This window comes from Cercospora beticola, chromosome 9 (assembly GCF_033473495.1).
Source record: "Cercospora beticola chromosome 9, complete sequence".
NCBI lineage: Eukaryota > Fungi > Ascomycota > Dothideomycetes > Mycosphaerellales > Mycosphaerellaceae > Cercospora > Cercospora beticola.
Window position 1 is genome coordinate 1,580,535 of NC_088943.1, and position 17,690 is coordinate 1,598,224.

At 51.3% G+C, this 17,690-nt stretch overlaps 8 protein-coding genes across 8 annotated transcripts; 5 read left to right on the top strand and 3 right to left on the bottom strand.

Annotated features, from left to right (window-relative positions):
• Positions 1-2,000: 2,000 nt before the first annotated feature.
• Positions 2,001-3,989, bottom strand: RHO25_012834 (uncharacterized protein; the record flags this gene model as incomplete). The annotated part of the gene is made up of 4 exons (XM_023604127.1): positions 2,001-2,477; positions 2,531-2,809; positions 2,874-3,637; positions 3,686-3,989. 4 exons carry the CDS (start codon positions 3,987-3,989, stop codon positions 2,001-2,003), a joined length of 1,824 nt encoding a protein of 607 aa, XP_023450192.1.
• A 655-nt stretch (positions 3,990-4,644) lies between these two features.
• RHO25_012835 (uncharacterized protein) lies at positions 4,645-5,384 on the bottom strand (the record flags this gene model as incomplete). The annotated part of the gene is made up of 3 exons (XM_023604128.1): positions 4,645-4,851; positions 4,904-5,097; positions 5,150-5,384. The coding sequence occupies 3 exons, from the start codon at positions 5,382-5,384 to the stop codon at positions 4,645-4,647; spliced, it is 636 nt and encodes a 211-aa protein (XP_023450191.1).
• Positions 5,385-6,615: 1,231 nt separating this feature from the next.
• RHO25_012836 (uncharacterized protein) lies at positions 6,616-7,122 on the top strand (the record flags this gene model as incomplete). The annotated part of the gene is made up of 1 exon (XM_023604129.1): positions 6,616-7,122. One exon carries the CDS (start codon positions 6,616-6,618, stop codon positions 7,120-7,122), a length of 507 nt encoding a protein of 168 aa, XP_023450545.1.
• A 1,118-nt stretch (positions 7,123-8,240) lies between these two features.
• Positions 8,241-10,233, top strand: RHO25_012837 (uncharacterized protein; the record flags this gene model as incomplete). The annotated part of the gene is made up of 6 exons (XM_023604130.2): positions 8,241-8,264; positions 8,328-8,632; positions 8,689-8,930; positions 9,176-9,288; positions 9,341-9,797; positions 9,845-10,233. 6 exons carry the CDS (start codon positions 8,241-8,243, stop codon positions 10,231-10,233), a joined length of 1,530 nt encoding a protein of 509 aa, XP_023450193.2.
• A 1,357-nt stretch (positions 10,234-11,590) lies between these two features.
• RHO25_012838 (uncharacterized protein) lies at positions 11,591-12,445 on the bottom strand (the record flags this gene model as incomplete). The annotated part of the gene is made up of 1 exon (XM_023604131.2): positions 11,591-12,445. One exon carries the CDS (start codon positions 12,443-12,445, stop codon positions 11,591-11,593), a length of 855 nt encoding a protein of 284 aa, XP_023450103.1.
• Positions 12,446-13,067: 622 nt separating this feature from the next.
• Positions 13,068-14,111, top strand: RHO25_012839 (uncharacterized protein; the record flags this gene model as incomplete). The annotated part of the gene is made up of 1 exon (XM_023604132.2): positions 13,068-14,111. The coding sequence occupies one exon, from the start codon at positions 13,068-13,070 to the stop codon at positions 14,109-14,111; it is 1,044 nt and encodes a 347-aa protein (XP_023450189.1).
• A 161-nt stretch (positions 14,112-14,272) lies between these two features.
• RHO25_012840 (uncharacterized protein) lies at positions 14,273-15,592 on the top strand (the record flags this gene model as incomplete). The annotated part of the gene is made up of 1 exon (XM_065603597.1): positions 14,273-15,592. One exon carries the CDS (start codon positions 14,273-14,275, stop codon positions 15,590-15,592), a length of 1,320 nt encoding a protein of 439 aa, XP_065459669.1.
• Positions 15,593-15,869: 277 nt separating this feature from the next.
• RHO25_012841 (uncharacterized protein) lies at positions 15,870-17,569 on the top strand (the record flags this gene model as incomplete). The annotated part of the gene is made up of 3 exons (XM_023604133.2): positions 15,870-16,010; positions 16,067-17,305; positions 17,375-17,569. 3 exons carry the CDS (start codon positions 15,870-15,872, stop codon positions 17,567-17,569), a joined length of 1,575 nt encoding a protein of 524 aa, XP_023450534.1.
• Positions 17,570-17,690: the final 121 nt, after the last annotated feature.

Here is a 17,690-nt window from a genome sequence, read left to right on the forward strand (position 1 = left end):
GGCTGCGCTACGGCGGGTGGAGATCTGAGAGTGAAGTTACCGGGGGCTTGTCGATAGGGCTTCACGATACCCACTAGGGCTTCATACCGCTTGAACCGGAACACGCAGAAATGTCTTTTTTGTTTTTGGCGGCTTTTCAGGAGCTCAAGCACACGTAGGGATGCCTCGTCACGGAGATGGCACTCCTCTTTGGAGTAATCGCACGAAGTGTAGCCAACCGCAGGTCGTGAATTGTTCAGCCTGTGGTCCACGTCCACATTGCGCGGGTAGTAGTGGTCGCACGTGATCCCTAAGATCGAGTTTCCGCTGCACAAGTGTCGCCGGCAGACGTCTGCCGTGCCGTGCATTCGGCATCTCGTGTACGAACTATGCCGCGCGAAAGTTCAGGCATACAGAAGACGAACTGCAAATATGTCCAGAAAAGCCACCGGGCTCGACTGAGCTTTGCCCGCAACGCATCTCTTCGAGATTATTGCCTGTCGCGTCGAGCGGATGTTCCTTGACCGTGATGGCTTGCTGTTCGCTCCATGGAACAATAACACTACCTTTAGTCATCGCAAAGACGGCAAGTACACGAGAGCCTTGAGAGGTACGCGGCACGCGTGGCACCTCAAATCATCTCCTCAAAGACTGTTCTTCCGTGGACCTGTTGTTCCGGCCGGTTGATGCGTGAGGGGTGCCCGCTGCGCAGATGTCGTGAACCCAATGTGATGAACCAAGACCACCAAGTGCTCTTGTTTTGCATACATTATGCCTCGAGATCGTCGAGCTCCAGCCGCCAGTTCTGCCGTATTATCCCCATCTCGTATTGCTCGTTTGTACTTCTTTCCCGCGCACAACGGCGCCCATCCTTTCCATTCACGGCCTGCAGGCAAAACCGGGCGCTGATCTTGAGCATCTGTCCAAGCCCTACCACGGCTCGGGTGGTATGCAACTTCCACTTTCTTACGTCGCGGCGGTCGAGCGAAGTTTCCCCTTGGTACGCTGCCCAAGAGAAGCTATTCGGAGTCCGCGGCTCACTCGCGCCTGATCACGGCGCGACTGCGAGTGCGCGCGCTTCGGGACGCGTAGAAAATGTTTAGTGAACGCTTCGTGTGACGACAGCCAGGACGTGTGGTCTCCATCAGTGCAAGGATTGTGTGCTGGCGAGTGGCGCCAGTCGGTCGGAGTGGGCGGTGATTCCGCAGAGAATGCTGAGACTCGAAGACGTGATTAATGATCGTTGCGACAGGCGGTGCAGCAAGAACGCGAAACACGCGTTCAGCGACGGCGCCGAACATGTCCCACTTACAAAGGTAGGAGCCCTCCGTTGCCGATGGTGAAGGCGATGAGGAAGGGCGATGATGAAGATTCTTCTCCAATCACGGGCACAAGCCAGTGAACTGATGAAAAATGAACTCGTCGCAGTGACGAGGGTGGCCATCAAAAATTGCGCCAGCTGAGCCCCCGAAGGAGATCAGATCCAGTCAGCCACCGCGCTGTGCAATGCAGGGCCTTCTGAATGGCTCTGGTATTCATGTGCACCAGATGCCCCAACAAGGTCTGCGATGTGTTAGTTTGATGTTCTCAAGTGTTGGGTCAGATTGGGGTCAACTCACAAGTATGAAGAAGAAAAGGAAGAGTTGGAAGGGGAGGGCGAATCTTATAGTCCAGACGCGGCTAGCGGGAAGCGGGAATTAGTCAGCCCGCGACACGAGTCAGGTGCGATCTCCAAAAGTGAGCTGTCACATGAATATCTTGGCATCAACCATTTCCATTGTTGCTCTTTCTTCAGTTTGATGTCAGCTCTTCGGGTTTCCGCTGTCTGCAACAATCACAGCAGGAATAACAGAAAGCTTTTTCTGTCACCATGATTTTTGCTCACATGCCATGGCGAAACCCGTCCCGAGGCAACAACACGTCGAAGAATTATCACGAAATCACGGCCGTCCGAAAGGGCAACTCCACTCCTGCTGCTCGCAATGCGACGCTTCGAGCGTCGCCTTTTGCTTAGCTTTCTCTCAATAAGTCCCAACAACCTCAGGAAACAGTTCCGTAGAATTCCGATCAACCAAGATGAAGTCTTTTACGACTGCAGTACCATTTTCCAGCATAGCGATCTGCTCATCTGTGCAGCCCTCTCCTGGTGACAAGGTGTAGCAGTAATCCAGTGCCGGTTTCGGGACCTCCCGTCTCATATCACGAATATTCTGTGGCCCATTTGTCTGATATCTTTCGCTCATTTGAATCTTGCCAGTAGCGATGTCCAGATTGTTCAGAGCACGATCGAATACACGAAAAGCAGTCTCACGTTGATATGCTGCAACCGCCAGTGGAGCATCGTACACAAGCGAGAAGGAAAAGTTCCCATGTTGCCGGACTTGCCCAGCAACGGTGCAAGAAGTGTTGACGCTGATCGGCGCGTAGCCTGCGGAGCGGAATTGAGAAGCATGGGCATAATTTACTCTGAGAGAGAAGTTTTCTCCGGCGAGCCAGTTCTGTGCGACAAGATTAGCCTAAGTTGGAAACATTGATGTTGAAACAGACTCACACAGCCATAACTACGATCGCCATACATCAAATGGACTTTGATTCCACGATCGAGTAGGTATGCTATCCTGTCAGGATTCCGATGAAAAGCCTGTGCCGTAGACAAGGAAGCGTTCCTGACTGCTTCGGAGTACGAAGTCCAGTTCAAAGGTACACCAAGGTCGTCTTGTACATGCGGATGGTTGAGATAGCCTTCGTAGAATTGATCGAGAACACGGCTATTGCGCGAAGTGAAGTCGAAGATGTTGCGGCCAGAGACGTCTAAAGGTAACTGCCGCATCTGTTGAAAGTGTTAGTGGGCAACCCAGAGTGGCACCAATGAGGGAGATATCTGGATGTGTTACCTTGTTACAAAGCTGATTAGCATCTGCGCAGACTTGGTTCACCGATGCGTTGGCTCCTGTTCCTTCACGATCGTAGATCTGAGATAGATTTCCGCATTTCCAAAGCTGGTCTAGGCATCCATCTTGCTTGTACAGCATATCTAGCATTTGACCGCGAATCGAAGCGTTGACGATTTCTATCTCGTAGGTGTTGTTCTGCACGATCTCTGGGTATGATTGGTACATCATTGGATCGGTGCATGGGCTTGTCATAAACAGTGTGTCGAGAGTCAGTACCATTTGTTTGCTCGCGCTCTGGCCATCTGTATTGCGAATACGTTCGTTCTGTCGCTCGAAATATTCGAAAAACGTCGGTCCAGACGAGCCACCATCGGTCGCCAGATTGTATCTCCTGTCTTTCGGCTCGTAGTGAGGAAACTCCTGCACCCAAGTTTGAAGGAAGTGCCACGTGCTGGCTGCTGCAGCAGTGAGAGTGGACACCACGTTTGTCTCTCCTGGTTTCGAAAAAGTTCCCACAAGAGATGTTGTGTTCTGCTTGGGGATCTCGTCTACATTGTTCAGCTCGGTAAATTCGTTGCTCACAAGATCCACAGTATAGTTCTGCAGAGAATTGTAAGAGAATCCAACACTGACGGGCTGATCCAAATACAGCATATTCGAGTCTGTGTTCCAAGACCATGAGTTCAAGCTGGTAGAGTTGGAATCCGGTTCGACAATGCATGGGCCATTGAGGACAAGTGGGCCTGACAAGGGAGACACGCCAACTGAGTGATATCAGCATCAATGGCACCTCCCGTGAATCTTGTACTTACGTCCACCCAGTTGGACGATTGTCAGAGGCGCGTTCCTGGGATCCTTTCGGCTTTCGAAGAACCAGAAAAATGTGTTGATCGGATCGGTCTGCTTAAAGCCGGAGTCCAGTAAGGTATCCGGAGGCAGATGAACGTAGCCTGCATATGCATTCACGCCCGGAGTGGTTTCGCAGATCGTCGTTTTCTTATAGCTAATGAGTGTGTTGCTAGAGTGCGCCTCGATGACTTTGACGCCACGAGGTGGTCCTGGAAACTGCCCGAAGCAGGGCAAAGCCAGGCAGACCACGCTGATCAACTTCAGCATTGCCAAGTGTAATTGTTGTGAGTGGCTATATCGCGAGATTAGATGGCAGACAGCGATTGGCAAAGTCGCGAGGGAGCCTTTATCAACATTCCTGGTGGAGATGTATGCTTGTCATGTCTTCAGAGTCCAACGTGCCTCCGCAGCGACATCGACTGCCGAACAGCGATACAGGCACTTTCGGAAGTGCCGCAGCATGTTGTAGGAAAGTAAGTCCCTAATGCGGTAAACGCATGTTCTAGAAATGCAGTTAGGGCAGAGCAGTGCACGGGTAAAGCGGTGCATGAAACGGAGGCCTGCTTTGTATATTCCTTGGCATAGCCGCATCGATGCATGCCTCCTCTGCAGTTTCAGCTGAAATTCGGCTTATGGCATTCGTTTTCCAATTGTTGACTATCTATGGTCGAGGTGTTAGTTGCATATTTTATGAGTTTGTAGCAAGTTATTAAGTCAGCGAATTAGTCGATCATCTCCTCAAAACCAGCTAGCCCCTGTTTCTCATTATGGAGACACGGATCAGCAGTGAATTTGCCCGGAATCTGAGTGAGAAGGACCGGAACAGGATTATCAAAGTCAGGCCAAGCCGTGGTCATGAGGAAGGCACTTACGCCGAGTCTCGTTCATGAATTTGGCGCATCATGTAATCTCGTGTCTGCAGCTAGAGCTGGGCCATGCCACCATTCGAGTCCACTGGAGCCATACGAATATCGTATTTCACCTCCAGCTTAGCTCGGGAATCACCAGTGTGCTCCGCAAAGTTGACCACCAGCGAGTCGTGAACTGCGCAGACGGCATCATTTTCTAAGTACTTGCTCTCAGCATCGTAGAGCTGCGTTGTGATAGGTTGATAGCCTTCCTTCAGGACCTTCACAACACGAGATTAGTCGATGGCTGACGAGTGACAATGTCTTCCATACCATGAAGTGTATATGCGCTGGACGAAACGCAGGCTTGTCCATCAACTGAAGTAATTTACCAGCTGGACCAAGCGACGGTATCGGATATGGTGTTGGTCGAATGGCGTAGAAAGAATACTCGCCGTCTTCACCGGTAACGAACTTTCCGCAGAGGTTATGAGCAGCCTGATTCTCGTCTTGTTGTTCGTAAAGTCCTGACTTCTTGTTGGTCCTTCTACTGCACTTGAGGTAGAAACGTAGACCCACCATTCGTGGATGCCAACCACACATCGATGACAGCATGAGCAATCGGCTTCCCGGTTCGTGCATCAAGAACCTTCCCATAGATGAAAGCAGTCTCAGCTCCATCGGCCGCTGTTTCTTGGATTGACGTTCCCATCTCGCGGACAGGATGATCTTTCTGGAAGAAGGGCCCCATGATCGCGCTTTGAGTGACTGCGTCTCCAGCTTTCGAGACTTTTTCATGTGCGATTTGATCCATCAAGCTGAGTGTGATGTCAGTACATCTCAACCCTGATTATCTCGTCCATCCCACGTACGATTCTACCCCGAGAATACTGCATGCTGCAAAAAGTTCGTATGGTTTGTCGTCGTTCACATGTACGGCCCACCTCAGAAACTGTTCGATTTTAGCTAGAGATACCCCGCAGCTATTTTGGGGTGAATTCACATCTATACTCTCCATCAATTCATCTGCTGTCAAGCCTGTCTCTCGTATAAAGTCGTGAAGATGGGAGATAAGACTAGTCATGATCTCTTTTGTTCTCGGCTGGGTCTTTGGGCCCATTGCCGCAATTGTACGGCTAGTGAAGTCTCCGTCCGGGCCAACTGCCTGCGTAACATTGGCGGGGAGGGGAAAGCCATTGCAGCGTTGCGCCATTCTTCCACCTATGAGATTTGGAATGGCATATGGGCAATGTAGAGATTTGGCTAGTAGCCAGGTAGACGTAATGTTCGGGTCATGTCCTCTCCTGAGTGTGCACGAAATAGATGTGTTGCGAGAGCGACACACTCTCTCTGAGTATCAGCTGCCATGTATGCCAAGGAATGTCCAACTTCGTTGTATTGTCCCAGCTGAACGTGTTGGTGCCAAGATGTTTTCCAGGATCGAGTGTTTCTAGAATTGGTACGCCGGGGGTCGGTTTATGAATTCTGAGGAGCATTGGGAACCCCTGCGAACGCACACAGCTCTTTCGAGCACGGAAACGGTTTACCCGTCTACGTTGGTACTGGTGTACTCCTTTCGTTGCAAGGGCTCACTGTGCATTATCATGACTCTGATCAGAGTCATCGGTAGTTCGCATATGTAGTTCGTCGTGCCGAAGCTTCACAACAATCGATCGGGTTGCATGTGGAATGGCAGATCTGGAACTCAGGTAGGTTTGGTCGTCATCTCGCATTGTAGGTCTGCCGAAACAGCAGTCAATGTTTCTGCCTAGATCGTCTTGCCAAGCTCTTCTGCATTAGTTGTGAATGGAACATGGCCGGCTGGCTGATCGTTCCGATGCCCGCATCATCGTGTCATGCGATCGAAGATCGCGAAGACAACGTGTGTAGGTAGATATGAGCGTTTGCATGCCTTTGGAGACCACATCAAGGCCTCAGTACTTCCCAGTCAAGAAATTGCTGTTCTCTCCAGGACACTTGATTCCGTTGTCACTCAAACTTTTGCCTCGCCCTGGGAAACGGTCACATTCTTCGACTTCGCGATCATGGCTGCTTTCAAAGCCGCCATCAAAAAAGGCAGCGCAACACCAGAGGAGGCGTATGCCATCTTCGACGCTCTCGAAACCGTACCGATCGACTTCATGCTCGGCACCTGGAAAGGCTCCGAATTCTACACGGGTCACCTCATGGACGGCAAGTTGGAAAGTTCCAGCTGGTATGGCAAGAGGTTCAACGGGGTTGATCAAGTCGACCCACTTATGTTCAACGCAAATGATGGAGGCATATTCGCGTGTGATCCAGTCGCCGCTTTCATGAACGCAGAGGCTAGAATTCCTGATATTCAAGAAAAGGTAGAAACACACCAGCCAGCTGCCCGCTTGCGGACAGTGGTTACTCGTGGCGAGCCGACTGCTGCGATGATATATAATCAACTCCCTATCATCGACTTCTTTCGCAAAGTGGACGATAACACTGTCCTCGGCTTGATGGACAATCCAACGATTCCAGGACACAACTTCTTTTTTGTACTTCGCCGCGCTGAGAGTGGGTGATGCTGGAGCTAAGAGGGCTGGAAGGCGGAGCATACTTTGTATGACGGACTTCGCCAGCTTTCCTCGATTGCAACATTTTGCACATGTGTGCGTATGTATATGTGCGTTTGCTCAAAAGTCGAATAGGACAACAGAGAAGACGGAGTCAACCGTGTCGATAGGACTTATCACTTTAGATACGTTCAATGGTTAGTCGTTGGCCTCCTGTTCGGCTGCCTTCGCAGTAACGTGATGAAATAAATGACTATTGACGACCTTCGACTCTTCGAGTGGGCCATTTCCCGAGAGGAAACTGCACGAGTCGAAGCGAGCCACACTGAGCGTCGGGATATGCTTGCTCCGTCCCCAGGCGTTCATCTTGGCGTTGGTGATTGTGCAGAGGTTGGGCCTTGGCGATGTTGGTACCGAAGGATACTCCCTGTATCGGATGATATGCCGGTCGTATCGAACCCGACGAGCAAGCATCATCGTCAAAATTTCTGGACCTACTACAGTACAATCTGTCACCTGCATTCGAGCATCGGATAGCAGGGTACAAGTCGCTCTCTGGGCATTTGCAGCCCTTTTGACGGCCGGTTTAGGTCAGCCTATTGGCAGGACAGCCACGAAAGGTTCTCGAGCTTATGTTCCTTGAACTCACGTTTGCAGATGACAGACTGTAGCACCCTTAGCTTTGCTCCTCGGGAGGCATCCCCAAGGAAGTGTTGAGAAGATAATGAACCTTTCCGAGCCGAACATCTTCGAGATGTCCGACGAAGCCTAGAAAGTTCCTGTTTTCTGCAAATGCACAAGAGATCATTCAGCTATGGTTCGGGTGGCAAACACGAGCGCGACCATCATGGTACCTTCAGCTGAACGAATGAATGGGTGAATTCTGGAGTGCTCTCGGATGAAACCCTTCAGCGGTATTGGAAATCGGGTCTTGCACCCTGTGCTACCAGCCTGGCTGAACACGGCTTCTCGGTTGCTTCTCGATGAGGCAACTCTCTGTAGCAATGATATATTCATCGTTCAACGCAATCTGAAAATGTCGACATTGCGTGTCCTCATAACAGCATTATTTGCTTTGTTGCCCGGCCGTGTGTCGAGAATCACGCTTCGACGCATATTGAGAAAGCATGATGAAGGACGCAAAGAGCAGCGTGAGTTTCCAGTATTGGCCGCCATGAGTGACATTATATCGCTGACCAGACATCGCAACACAGCGGCTCATGGACCAGGAGCAATATGTTGATCTCGTCCCAGGTACCGAGTTGATGATAGATGGCGACTCAGATCTGCTAGTCCCACAGCCTTCAGACGATCCTCACGATCCCCTGAACTGGAAAGGATCTTGGAAAGCCATGTGTATCGCAACCAGCACAGTGATCTCAATCACTCAAGGCTTTGGTCCTCTGGCTCTGGCTCCCATGTTTGGTGAATATGTGAAAGCGTTCGACTCGAACCTTCACGATGTTGTGAAGTTCACTGGCGTGTGTATCCTGGTCCTTGGATTTAGCAACTTCATCTGGTACGAACATCTCTCGCTCGAATTTCACGAAGACCTGGCTAACCGTTCTGTTTCAGGGTTCCGATTAGCACGACTTTCGGTCGACGGCCAGTGCTGATTTTCTCAACGATCATTTGCCTGATTTCATCGATATGGCGTGGCCAAGCAGCTTCGTACAATTCCTTCATGGGCGCATGTGTCCTGAACGGTATTGGAGCCGGCCCTGCCGAGTCTATCCAGCCTGCTGTTATCGCTGACATCTTTTTTCTCCGCGACCGAGGCTTCTGGAACACCTTGTACTGGGTGGCATATATGGGTGGTATGATGATTGGGCCGGTAAGAGATATCCGCTCGGAGTGACATTCGACTCAAAAGTAATTGTGAAGTACCGAACTGGCTGATAAGAATCTCTGTGCAGATCGTGAGTGGACCGATGGCTCTGCATCTAGGCTGGCGCAGCTTTTGGTGGCTGAATTCAGGACTGCTCGGCCTTTCGCTGCTCATGGTGATATGCGAGTGACAATCCGCCTGTGGCCGAGAGTCCAACACTGACTGCGTACATAGTCATGTTTCCCGAGACCAAGTGGCATCGCCAAAATCCCTTGGAGTGTCGCACTTCATCACCTGCATCCATGCAGAGCGATAGCAAGACTGCAAGTAGTGCTGATGCGATCGAGGTTCGTGCGCAGATCCATCTTTGTCGTACATGCCAAAGCTGACCACTATCAGGACTCGGAAAAGGAGACTGGACAAATCGACTGCACTGCCATTCGAAGCGCCTCAGAGCCAGCAGCGACAGCGTGCCGTTATCCTTCGCTTGGCAAAGGAGCGCCTAGCTCATCTCAATGGGGCATTTATACTCCCACCGCCAATCCATGGAAAAGTGTCTTGCTCGATGTCTGGATCCCATGGAAGCTGTTCGCCTTTCCAATCGTGGAGTTCGCGTCGTTCGTCGTTTCTTGGTCTTGCAGTTTCTACTTGACGCTCAACCTTACGCAAGCACAGAATTTTGCAGCGCCGCCATACAACATGAGCTCGCAGACCATCGGATTCTTCAACTTCGCAATTGTAGTGGGCGCGATGATAGGGCTTGCAACAGCGGGTCCGCTCAGTGACTGGGTCAGCGCGCGATCCACGAAGAGAAATGGCGGAATCCGTGAACCGGAGATGCGGTTGCCGGCGATGAGTATGTTTCTTCTTTCGATCGGGAAACCACTAACTGACTGTGATTAGTACCTTACGTGTTGATCATGATCTTGGGCAACTTCATCGTCGCCTTCGGCTATGATCGGAAATGGTCATGGGAGATCATCGTCCTCATCGGGTACACCTGCGCTGGCATTCAGGTGGCAGCCCTGCCAGCGATTGTTACGACATATGCTGTCGACTCCTACAAACCTGTCGCTGGCTCAATCATGGTCTCGATTACGGTCAACAAGAATGTCTGGGGATATGGTTTCGCGGAGTTTATTACGCCGTGGGTGATCAGATCTGGGTTTGTGCCTCCGATTATGACGAACATGTCCTTAATCACGCTGTGGTGCTTGTTCGGGTTTGTCTTCTTCTTTCATGGGAAGAGGTGTAGGACTTGGAGCAAGAATAGCTCGGTGCATAGGATCTGAATAATCTCGATATCGAAGAGCAATTCAGTACTTTCGCGGAATTGTCTGGATTGACATCAGCCGAAGTCAAATGGGACACAAAGTCCGAGAAGCCGCGCCATTTCTGAAGGCCAGTTGTGAGACCTTCTCTCAACGGGTCATGGCCGGAGTCTGTGGCAAGTTGCTGTGCCGCATTCCTTCGCACGGACAAAGCTGCCAGAAAGGTTTCATCGAGTCGCAATAGTGCCTCTCCAACACCATGGAAGGGCGGCTACGATCATCGGGTGATAGGAGCTCGTTCCTTTAACCGAACATAATCCGAAGCGAGAATCGTAAGCAAACGCGCCTCGCGTTCTTGGCGACTACTCAAAAGGGTATCCTCAAAGCGGCGCAGACTTGCTCCAGCAAAGCTCTTTCGAATGTCCAGTTGCAATGGGCGCTTCTCGATCCTGAATTAGGCTGAGGCACAGTTGCAATGTGCTATATTCGACCTGTGTTGGATGTGCTGAACTCTCCCTATTGGCTCTGTTGCTTGACTGAGTGCTGTTTAGCTGAGCGAAATTGACGCTTCTCAATGTTGACAGTGGGCCCGCTCTAGGTAGCACTGGCTCCTAGCAGAACCTCTGCGCGAGTTCTTTCGTTGTTCGGCCTGGTGGCGAGCGATACGCTCAGAATAAAGTGGTCCAGCGATGCGGACCTAGCTGGCACCGAGCACCGCTGCCGGGCATCAAGTTTGTTGGAAGCTCTGCGTATCAAGGTCAGATACTCTCTGCGATGATGCATAGGTAAATCACATCAACAAGATACGAAGCAGAAGGAATAACAAATACAGATACAAAGCTTTGAGCTCATCAATGTGGGTACCCTCCATGCCTTGCCAGAATGTTGTGCTGAAAAAATGCAGAAATCATGTCCAGCTACAAGCTTTCTATAGTTGTTTATGGCATGGGCACGGATCCGAACAATCGATCGCATTGAGGACTGGCCATCCACGCACCAGGGGAGACTCACGGAGTCTTGCTACATGTCTTGATGATCGACAATCAAAATTTGATCTATCAGTTTGACCTTCGTTCCGGGGTGTTGGTTCGGAGCAGAAGCTCCGAAGGATCTTTCGAAGTCTGCCATTTGAACCGAGAGCAGTCTCGACGGGCGATAAGAACCATACAAGAAGAGCCTGCTCCTCGTGATGGAGTGGAAAGGTGCCAGGATTGGGTATTGAGGGCCATCATAGCTTTGGAGGCGGAGGAATTGGTGCCTTCTGGAACATCTGACTGGATATCTGGCCTCGTAGGACAACCCGCGGAAGTCGTAGCGCGCGTTGTTGGCTCGCGCTGGACTGAAACCGATGCATGAGGCGTTTAGGTTTCATGTGAAATCATATAAATGTGTGGCGTATCAAGGCGTTGTCCAATGTTTGCATCATTTCGAAATGCGCTCGCTCGCTGGGCTCGAAGATTTCATCGAGCGCTTTTTTCCAAGTGTCGTTTCGAGCACGCATCCTTGCTTCGAAATAATCTCTCCCCGGCACACTGAACCCCGCAGCTTCCCAATCAACGAAGCGTGTTATACACGCCGTGCTCGGGTTCACAAGAATGTTTCTGAGATGCAAGTCTCCGTGTGAAAAGATCTTCCGCTCGTCTGTGTTTCCCAGAATTTTCTCGATCAGGATCTCGTCCTCTGCCGTTAGTACTCCGCATGGTCTAGAGTTTCTCAATGCCATGACAAGACCTTCGTTATACTGCTGTCGAGAGGAATACAGCCCATATGAGACTTTCCCAGGCTTACATGGCAAATGCATGAACCAGATGTCCTTGCTCGCGCCTTGCCAAAGCGAACCGTAGAAATCTCCATGGAGAGAGCCGAGCTCTCGCATGTACATCCGCAATTGGTCGATTACTTTCGTCTTCTGTGCAGAGTCGAATGTCTTCCAGAGAGAGCCAAGCCGTTCGCCAGGCAACCTGCTCATGAGGATGTAGCCATTACCATCTTGGGTATAGGCATCAATGACTTCAGGCACAGGTATGCTGGTGTTGCGAGCGACGAAGCGCATAGCCTCCGCCTCACACATCTCCACGCTGGCGCCGGCCTTCAGGATTTGGTCTGTCTCTCGGACAATGTAGATGCTCGGGCCCATGCTAGCAGGAAACAAGAGTTCTGCGCCATCAGGCACCACGATTTTGCCGGACTTTGACTGGAGTGCATCTTCTATCAAGGCATCAAGGCCGTCCATATCGCCGGTCCAGCTGATCCTTTTGTGGCAGGCCACACCTATGACCGTGACCGCACCCAGAGCCGACGGCGATGAGTTTGTGTGGCGGCACGCGAGATGGCGAAAACCCGCAAAAGCAAATTAGTGATCCGCTTTGCAGTGTCCAAAAACGATGTCCTGACCCCGGTGGACGTGGAGGTGAAGTGAGCGATACGACGGAAGCTGTTCTGATGTGTTCTGGGGTTGCCAAGCTCCATCGCAAATGCCTCTTCCCAATCAGCTGGACCGTTCACAATTTGTCAAGAGACATCTATCATGATGTCCACGTTGACCCAATGAAGGTTATACCATCCTCAGGTCCTCTTCCGCCCCCGAATGGCTCTGGAATCACGGTGGTGGCTCCGACGCGAAGCTGTCACGGCCGACCCGCAACAGCGACGTCATGCCACCGTCCACATCAGCTCTCGAACTCTCTCATGCTCATGCTCTCACCTTTGCATCACTACGAAGAACTAGCAAAATGTCGCTACATCGCACGGTAAGTCACTACTCTCAGCTATTCTCTCTCCTTCAAATCCACACCAATCTCTCTGCCAATCTCTCGTACTCCTTCATATCCTATTACAGTACACAACCAGTCACCATGGACAACCTCGAGAGAATTCCGCTTGCATACGCTTCTTGTTCGATAGGCACGAACCCCCCAAGCAGTGTCCCCGACCGTCTCGCCGCAATTTCCGCCGCAGGCTTCCAAGCCATCGAACTTAGCATGCCCGACCTCGTCTCCTTCGCCAGCACCAACTTCAACAGCAACGACATAAACGACCACTCCTTCTCCAAACTCGAATCCGCCGCCCACGAACTCAAAAAGATCCTCGATGAGAACAAATTGAAAGTCTTCATGATGCAACCCTTTGCAAACTTCGAAGGCTGGCCACGCGATTCTCCGGAATATAAAGATGCTTGGGAACGCGTGGAAGGCTGGTCCAAGATTATGAGCGCTGTGGATTGTGATATGCTACAAGTCGGGTCCTCTGATAGTCCTGAGGAGAAGATCGGGAAGGATCGGTCACGGTTTGTCAAAGATTTGCAGGAGTTGGCGGATCATCTTGCACCTAGAGGACAGCGCATCGCGTACGAGAATTGGTGTTGGAGTACGCATGCGCCTGATTGGGAAGATGTATGGGACATTTGTCAAAAAGTCGATCGTGAGAATTTTGGGTTGTGTTTGGATACTTTCCAATCAGCTGGAGGAGAGTGGGGAGATCCGACTACGGAATCTGGTATGGTTGAGGATGGGAAGCGGTCACAGGAAGAAGTTGAGAAAGATTGGAAGGCTAGTTGTGAGAAGCTAGCGAAGACTATCCCTAAAGAGAAGATCTATTTGTTACAGATTAGTGATGCTTATAAAATGGAGACGCCGTTGGAGAAGAAAGAGATTGATGGACTGAGGCCGAGAGGAAGGTGGAGTCATGACTTTAGGCCTTTGCCATTTGAAGGATATTTGCCTGTTGTGGATTTCACGAAGGCGGTTCTGGAGACGGGATTTCGAGGATGGTTTTCGTACGAGATATTTGACGGGGGCAAGGATGGGAAGTGGGAGAACAAGTACGAATTGGGGCCGTTTGCGAAGAAGGCAATGGCCTGTCAGAAGAAGCTGGTAGATGCTGCCGTGAAGGCGGGTTGAGCGTTATCATGCTCTCGTGCATGTCGAGTGGATGGTGGCGACAACGTAGTATGGTGTACTCGGAGAAATGTGTTCACAACTGTGGACGTTTAGAGAAAGATATATCTTTTCCGTACGCTCACCTTTCCAGACAACCGATTGCTGAACACGGCGAAGCAAACATGGCAACAGAACATCCCGCATTGGAAAGCTCTCAAGCAGGAGATCTTCTCCTCGTCATCTCTACAGGACCAAGCAGCAATGCCTCAAGTTCTCCTTTCCCGCCAGGACCAAGTGCGGCGACTGTCCGTCTCTTGCTGATCGACTCCGGCCGCTACATTGGCTCCATGGATCGACGCACGACCTATGTGCGCTCTGCAGATCTCTCCCCGCAGGATTGGATCAACTATCAACGAGATCCGCCAAATTTCTGGCTCGAGACCCGTCGAGAAACTACCTCCGTGCCACTCGACGACGTTTTGTCCGACACTGATCGAGTCATCCTTCGACCGAGTTTCGATACTCTTTTGGGATACTTCTTCAAGGGAAGTTGTCCCTTCGAACGGTGTGAGCATGGCCTGGTGGTCATTGATGACACGACGAGGGCAGTATTATCGGACTTTGCAGAACCCGCGACAAGATCGCCAGACAGCGAGAGCAGGCGGAGAGCCAACTCACAGAGGCCCAGAACTATCGCGAGAACTTTGTGTCCGTTTTGCATGGGTGCGACGATGTATCGAGATCATGAGGTGGCAGTGGCGAGGGCAGCGAATTGGAGAGGTGAAGATTACGAGGCGATTGTTATGAGAAACGAGGAGCATTTGGAGAGGATCAATGCGAGGAGAAGGCAGTTGGGTTATAGAGCCTTGGCAGACGATGTGAATTTGGCCTATCTGAGGAGTCCGGAACCGCGGAACGAGACAGCCCTCGCTGTTGTGGTGAGAGAAGCAAGTGATGGGCCGCAAGCGGTTGCGGGAGCAGAACTCACGCGGCAGGACACGTTGCTGCTCTTGCCGTGGTATGCGGTCCTCGATGGCTCAGCCGAACGGTCTGAGGTCTTGCGAAGTCTCAGCGGAGGAGTCGTGATCGTGGCCACTGATTCATCTGCTGGAGTCCAGATCCAAGTTCGAGCCGGCCCTTCGAATTCTGGAAGACCTGCAGCCGCGCTTCCAGGCCCTTCTCAAACGCCTGTATCGCGTCCACTACAGACACCTGGACCTGTCACACCGAGATTGAGGACCAGGGAGTGGTATATCAAAGCTACTCAGAGAGTGCTGGCGGAGGCTTGCCAGATCTGTCTGGAGAGATTCAAGCCTGGTGAGATTGTGGTTGACTTGCCTTGTTGGCATTTCTTTCACGAAGAATGTTGGAGGAATGTGGAGGGCAGCAGGTGTCCTTTCAGGTGCAATGAAGGAGTGGTGATGACTGAGCAGAACGACGAGAATGAAGAAGAAACTGATGATGGAGAAGAAGAGCAAATTGACGTGGAGGAAATCACTTGACGTCGATCTTGGCAGTACTTGTGGTATATTAAGCAGTGCTACGCATTTGCAGCTGTTATAGTCTGTGCTTTTTGTAGACGCGTACAATGTACAAGAACAAGGAGTATGTCGATGAGATGAAGTGAAAAGAAGTCGCCCAGCCCGCGTGGTGCTGAGTGGGGCATGTTTCAGATGGTGGTGCGCCAGGGTCTGCACGCGGGCCAATGCTGCAGTGATAATCGCAAGCTCGCTGAATTTCCTCGTGCCTTCTTCACCGCCGACCAGACATTTTCGCACAATGTCACGACAAGCCATCCACGAGGCGGCGAGCCAGAAGCCTGGCGTCTCGCAGGCCGAGGATGAGTTTGAGTTCATCCACACTCCCAAGGCGCCATCTCCCGAGCCAGAATCGCAGGATTACGGCGTCAGGACCACTTCGGTATATTGAGCTCATGCTATGCTGTGCTCTCCACGAATTGACACAAGAAAATGTAGTATCCAGCGATTATGAACGCTCCTCTGCCCGCAGACGGTCCTGGCAGCGAGACCTTCAACAATGCCTTCCTCTTCACCCTCCTCGCTGGCATCCCCGCCTATTTCGCCTACAAGGTCGGTGGTGGCCTCTTCACCTGGATCTTCTTTGCCATCTTGACCGCCATCCCTATCCTCATGGCGTTCTGGACAATCGCCTCGTCCATGTCTCCGCGTCTTAATGAGAAAGCCAAGTACCCAGGCCGTCCTGTCGAGCACTACCTAAATTTCAAGAGCGAGGAAGACAAGAGAAAGTATCGCGGCAAGAACAAGATCCCAATGGAGACATTCCACGAGATGTACTTTGACGAAAAGGTGGACTTCAATGGTGACTGCCTCGAGATTATGGAATACAGACACGACTGGGCCAACTTCCGTTTCACTCTGAGCCTCTTCTGGTTCTTCCTGACTGGAATGATGCCTGAGGTCATTATGCACACCCGTTCTCAAGACGAGGAGCAGGTCAGAGATCACTACGATCGTGGTGATGATTTCTATGGCTGGTTCTTGGGTCCTCGCATGATTTACACTTCTGGTATTATCTCTGACATCAACAAGGAGGAGAGCCTTGAGCAACTCCAGGACAACAAGCTTGGCATCGTCTGTGAGAAGATCGGCCTCAAGGAAGGCGAGACTATGCTTGATATCGGCTGTGGATGGGGCACTCTCGCCAAGTTCGCTTCAGCAAACTACGGTGCCTCCGTCACTGGTGTCACTCTTGGTCGCAACCAGACTGCCTGGGGTAACAATGGTCTACGAAAGGTCGGAATTCCAGAGGAGCAAAGTCGCATCCTCTGCATGGACTACCGCGACATTCCTGTTCCTGAAGGTGGCTACAAGAAAATTACCTGTCTTGAAATGGCCGAGCACGTCGGTGTTCGCTACTTCGGTACTTTCCTCTCGCAAGTCAACAACATGCTGGACGACGATGGAGTTTTCTTCCTGCAAATCGCTGGTCTCCGCAAGCCTTGGCAATACGAGGATCTGATCTGGGGTTTGTTCATGAACAAGTACATCTTCCCTGGCGCCGACGCTTCCACTCCACTCGGTTTCTTCATCGACAAGCTCGAGGGTGCCGGTTTTGAAGTCAAGGGTCTGGACACCGTTGGCGTGCACTACTCTGCTACACTCTGGAGATGGTACAGAAACTGGATCGGCAACAGGGATAAGGTCATTGGCAAGTACGGCGTGCGATGGTACAGGGTAAGCAGCAATTGACTTTTTTGGCGATGCCAAGATTTCGCGACCACAGCTGACGAATTTGACTTTCAGATCTGGGAGTACTTCCTCGCATACAGCACGATTATCTCTCGACAAGGCTCTGCGACATGTTACCAAATCACTCTCGTCAAGAATATCAACTCGACGCATCGTGTTGAAGGTATTCCAAATGCTTTCGGACTGCATGGTGCTCTGAACGCAAGCAAGGAGAAGGGCAAGGCTCTTTTCCCAGCCAACAAGCAGTAAAGGCCATTCACATGGCGATCGAAGACCCAAGGACGATTGCGTCACGATTGCGAAGTTGAGCGCAACACTGCGCAGACAATTCTGCGCGAAAATGGAAGTGCACAAAGCGACAGATAGAGCA